General features: G+C 69.6%; 1 protein-coding gene across 1 annotated transcript; it reads left to right on the top strand.

Annotated features, from left to right (window-relative positions):
* Positions 1–265: 265 nt before the first annotated feature.
* LOC129399677 (uncharacterized) lies at positions 266–1,886 on the top strand (the record flags this gene model as incomplete). Its single annotated transcript, XM_055120552.1, has 2 exons — positions 266–572; positions 1,249–1,886. Coding segments are annotated over 2 exons (945 nt in total), but the record flags the coding sequence as incomplete, so codon positions are not given.
* Positions 1,887–3,369: the final 1,483 nt, after the last annotated feature.

Here is a 3,369-nt window from a genome sequence, read left to right as displayed (position 1 = left end):
CATCCTCCGTGGGCTCCTCCACCTCCTCCCTGGGCTCCTCTCCCTCCTCCCTGGGCTCCTCCAATGATCCCTGGGCTCCTCCGCCTCCTCCCTGGGTTCCTCTCCCTCCTCCCTGGGCTCCCCCACTCCTGCCTGGGCTCATCCACCTCCTCACTGGGCGCCTCCACCTCCACCCTGGGCGTTTGTGCCTCCTCCCTGGGCACCTCCGCTTCCTCCGTGGGCTCCTCCTCCTCCTCCCTGGGCATTTGTGCCTCCTTGCTGGGCTCCTCCCCCTCCTCCCTGGGCTCCTCCACCTCCTCCCTGGGCTCCTCCTTCTCCTCCATGGGCTCCTCCACTTCCTCCCTGGGCTCCTCCCCCTCCTCTCTTGGCTCATCCACTTCCTCCCTGGGCTCCTCCCCCTCCTCTCTTGGCTCCTCCACCTCCTCCCTGGGCTCCTCCGCCTCCTCCCTGGGTGCCTCCGCCTCCACCCTGGGCGTTTGAGCCTCCTCCCTGGTCTCCTCCGCCTCCTCCCTGGGCTCCTCCGCCTCCTCCCTGGGCGTTTGTGCCTCCTCCATGGGCTCCTCCGCCTCCTCCCTGGGCGATTGTGCCTCCACCCTGGGCGTTTGAGCCTCCTCCCTGGGCTCCTCCGCTTCCTCCCTGGGCTCCTCCGCCTCCTCTCTGGGCGTTTGTGCCTCCTCCCTGGGCTCCTCCACCTCCTCCCTGGGCTCCTCCACCTCCTCCCTGGGCGCCTCCGCCTCCACCCTGGGCGTTTGTGCCTCCTCCCTGGTCTCCTCCCCCTCCTCCCTGGGCTCCTCCAGCTCCTCCCTGGGCTCCTCCGCCTCCTCCCTGCGCATTTGTGCCTCCTCCCTGGGCTCCTCCAGCTGCTCCCTGGGCTCTCCGCCTCCTCCCTGCGCATTTATGCCTCCTCCCTGGGCTCCTCCAGCTGCTCCCTGGGCTCCTCCTCCTCCTCCCTGGGCGTTTGTGCCTCCTCGCTGGGATCCTCCCCCTCCTCCCTGGGGTCCTCCACCTCCTCCCTGGGCTCCTCCTTCTCCTCCCTGGGCTCCTCCACTTCCTCCCTGGGCTCTTCCCCCTCCTCTCTTGGCTCCTCCACCTTCTCCCTTGGCTCCTCCGCCTCCTCCCTGAGCGTTTGTGCCTCCTCCCTGGCCTCCCCCGCCTCCTCCCTGGGCGTTTGTGCCTCCTCCCATGGCTCCTCCACCTTCTCCGTGGGCTCCTCCCCTCCTCCTTGGTCTCCTCTGCCTCCTCCCTGGGCTCCTCCGCCTCCTCCATGGGCTCCTCCGCCTCCTCCCTGGTTTCCTCCCCCTCCTCCCTGGTCTCCTCCGCCTCCTCCCTGGGCGTTTGTGCTTCCTTCCATGGCTCCTCCGCCTCCTCCCTGGGCTCCTCCCTCTCCTCCCTGGGCTCCTCCGCCTCCTTCCTGCATTCCTCCACCTCTTCCCTGGTCTCCTTCGCCTCCTCCCTGGCCTCCTCCGCCTCCTCCCTGGTCTTCGCCTCCTCCCTGGCCTCCTCCGCCTCCTACCTGGCCTCCTCCGCCTCCTCCCTGGGCTCCTCCACCTCCTCCCTGGGCTCCTCCCTCTCCTCCCTGGGCGCCTCCGCCTCCTCCCTGCGCGTTTGTGCCTCCTCCCAGGGATCCTCCGCCTCCTCCCTGGTTTCCTCCCCTTCCTCCCTGGTCTCCTCCCTCTCCTCCCTGGGCGCCTCCGCCTCCTCCCTGGGCGTTTGTGCCTCCTCCCTGGGCTCCTCCGCCTCCACCCTGGGCTCCTCCAACTCCTCCCTGGGCGTTTGTGCCTCCTCCCTGGCATGCTCCGCCTCCTCCCTGGGCTCCTCCTCCTCCTCCCTGGGCTCCTACACCTCCTCCCTGGTCTCCTTCGCCTCCTCCCTGGCCTCCTCCGCCTCCTCCCTGTGCTCCTCCTCCTCCTCCCTGGGCATTTGTGCCTCCTCCCTGGGTTCCTCCGCCTCCTCCCTGGGCGTTTGTGCCTCCACCCTGGGCTCCTCCACCTCTTCCCTGGGCTCCTTCTCCTCCTCCCTGGGCGTCTGTGCCTTCTCCTTGGGCTCCTCCGCTTCCTCCCTGGGCTCCTCTCCCTCCTCCCTGGGCTCCTCCACCTCCTCCCTGGGCTTCTCCACCTTCTCCCTGGGCGCCTCCGCCTCCTCCCTGAGCGTTTGAGCCTCTTCCCTGGGCTCCTCCCTCTCCTCCCTGAGCTCCTCCCTCTCCTCCCTGGGCTCCTCCGCCTCCTTCCTGGGTTCCTCCGCCTCCTCCCTGGTCTCCTTCACCTCCTCCCTGGCCTCCTCCGCCTCCTCCCTGGGCTCCTCCACCTCCTCCCTGGGCTCCTCCGACTCCTCCCTGGGCTCCTCCGCCTCCTCCCTGCGCGTTTGTGCCTCCTCCCAGGGCTCCTCCGCCTCCTCCCTGGTTTCCTCCCCCTCCTCCCTGGCCTCCTCCGCCTCCTCCCTGGGCTCCTCCACCTCCTCCCTGGGCTCCTCCGACTCCTCCCTGGGCTCCTCCTCCTCCTCCCTGCGCGTTTGTGCCTCCTCCCAGGGCTCCTCCGCCTCCTCCCTGGTTTCCTCCCTCTCCTCCCTGGTCTCCTCCCTCTCCTCCCTGGTCTCCTCCCTCTCCTCCCTGGGCGCCTCCGCCTCCTCCGTGGGCTCCTCCTCCTCCTCCCTGGGCGTTTGTGCCTCCTCCCTGGGATGCTCCGCCTCCTCCCAGGGCGCTTCTGCCTCCTCCCTGGGCTCCTCCTCCTCCTCCCTGGGACCCTCCACCTCCTCCCTGTGCTCCTCCGCCTCCTCTCTGGGCGTTTGTGCCTCCTCCCTGGGATGCTCCGCCTCCTCCTGGGGCTCCTCCGCTTCCTACCTGGGCTCCTCCCCCTCCTCCCTGGGCTCCTACACCTCCTCCCTGGGCTCCTCCACCTCCTCCCTGGGCTGCTCCGCCTCCTCCCTGGGCGCCTCCGCCTCCTCTCTGGGCTCCTCCTTCTCCTCCCTGGGCGTTTGTGCCTCCTCCTTGGGCTCCTCCACTTCCTCCCTGGGCTCCTCCACCTCCTCCCTGTGCTCCTCCGCCTCCTCTCTGGGCGTTTGTGCCTCCTCCCTGGGCTCCTCCGCCTCCTCCCTGAGCGTTTGTGCCTCCTCCCTGGCCTCCCCCGCCTCCTCCCTGGGCGTTTGTGCCTCCTCCCATGGCTCCTCCGCCTCCTCCCTGGGCGTTTGTGCCTCCTCCCTGGGCGCCTCCGCCTCCTCCCTGGGCTCCTCCTCCTCCTCCGTGGGCTCCTCCTCCTCCTCCCTTGGCACCTCCACCTCCTCCCTGAGCTCCTCCGACTCCTCCCTGGGCTCCTCTGACTCCTACCTGCGCGTTTGTGCCTCCTCCCAGGGCTGCTCCGCCTCCTCCTTGGGCTC

This window comes from Sorex araneus, chromosome X (genome assembly GCF_027595985.1).
Source record: "Sorex araneus isolate mSorAra2 chromosome X, mSorAra2.pri, whole genome shotgun sequence".
NCBI classification, from domain to species: domain Eukaryota; kingdom Metazoa; phylum Chordata; class Mammalia; order Eulipotyphla; family Soricidae; genus Sorex; species Sorex araneus.
The sequence above is the reverse complement of the archived record's forward strand: the minus strand, read 5'-3'. Positions and strand labels throughout refer to the sequence as shown.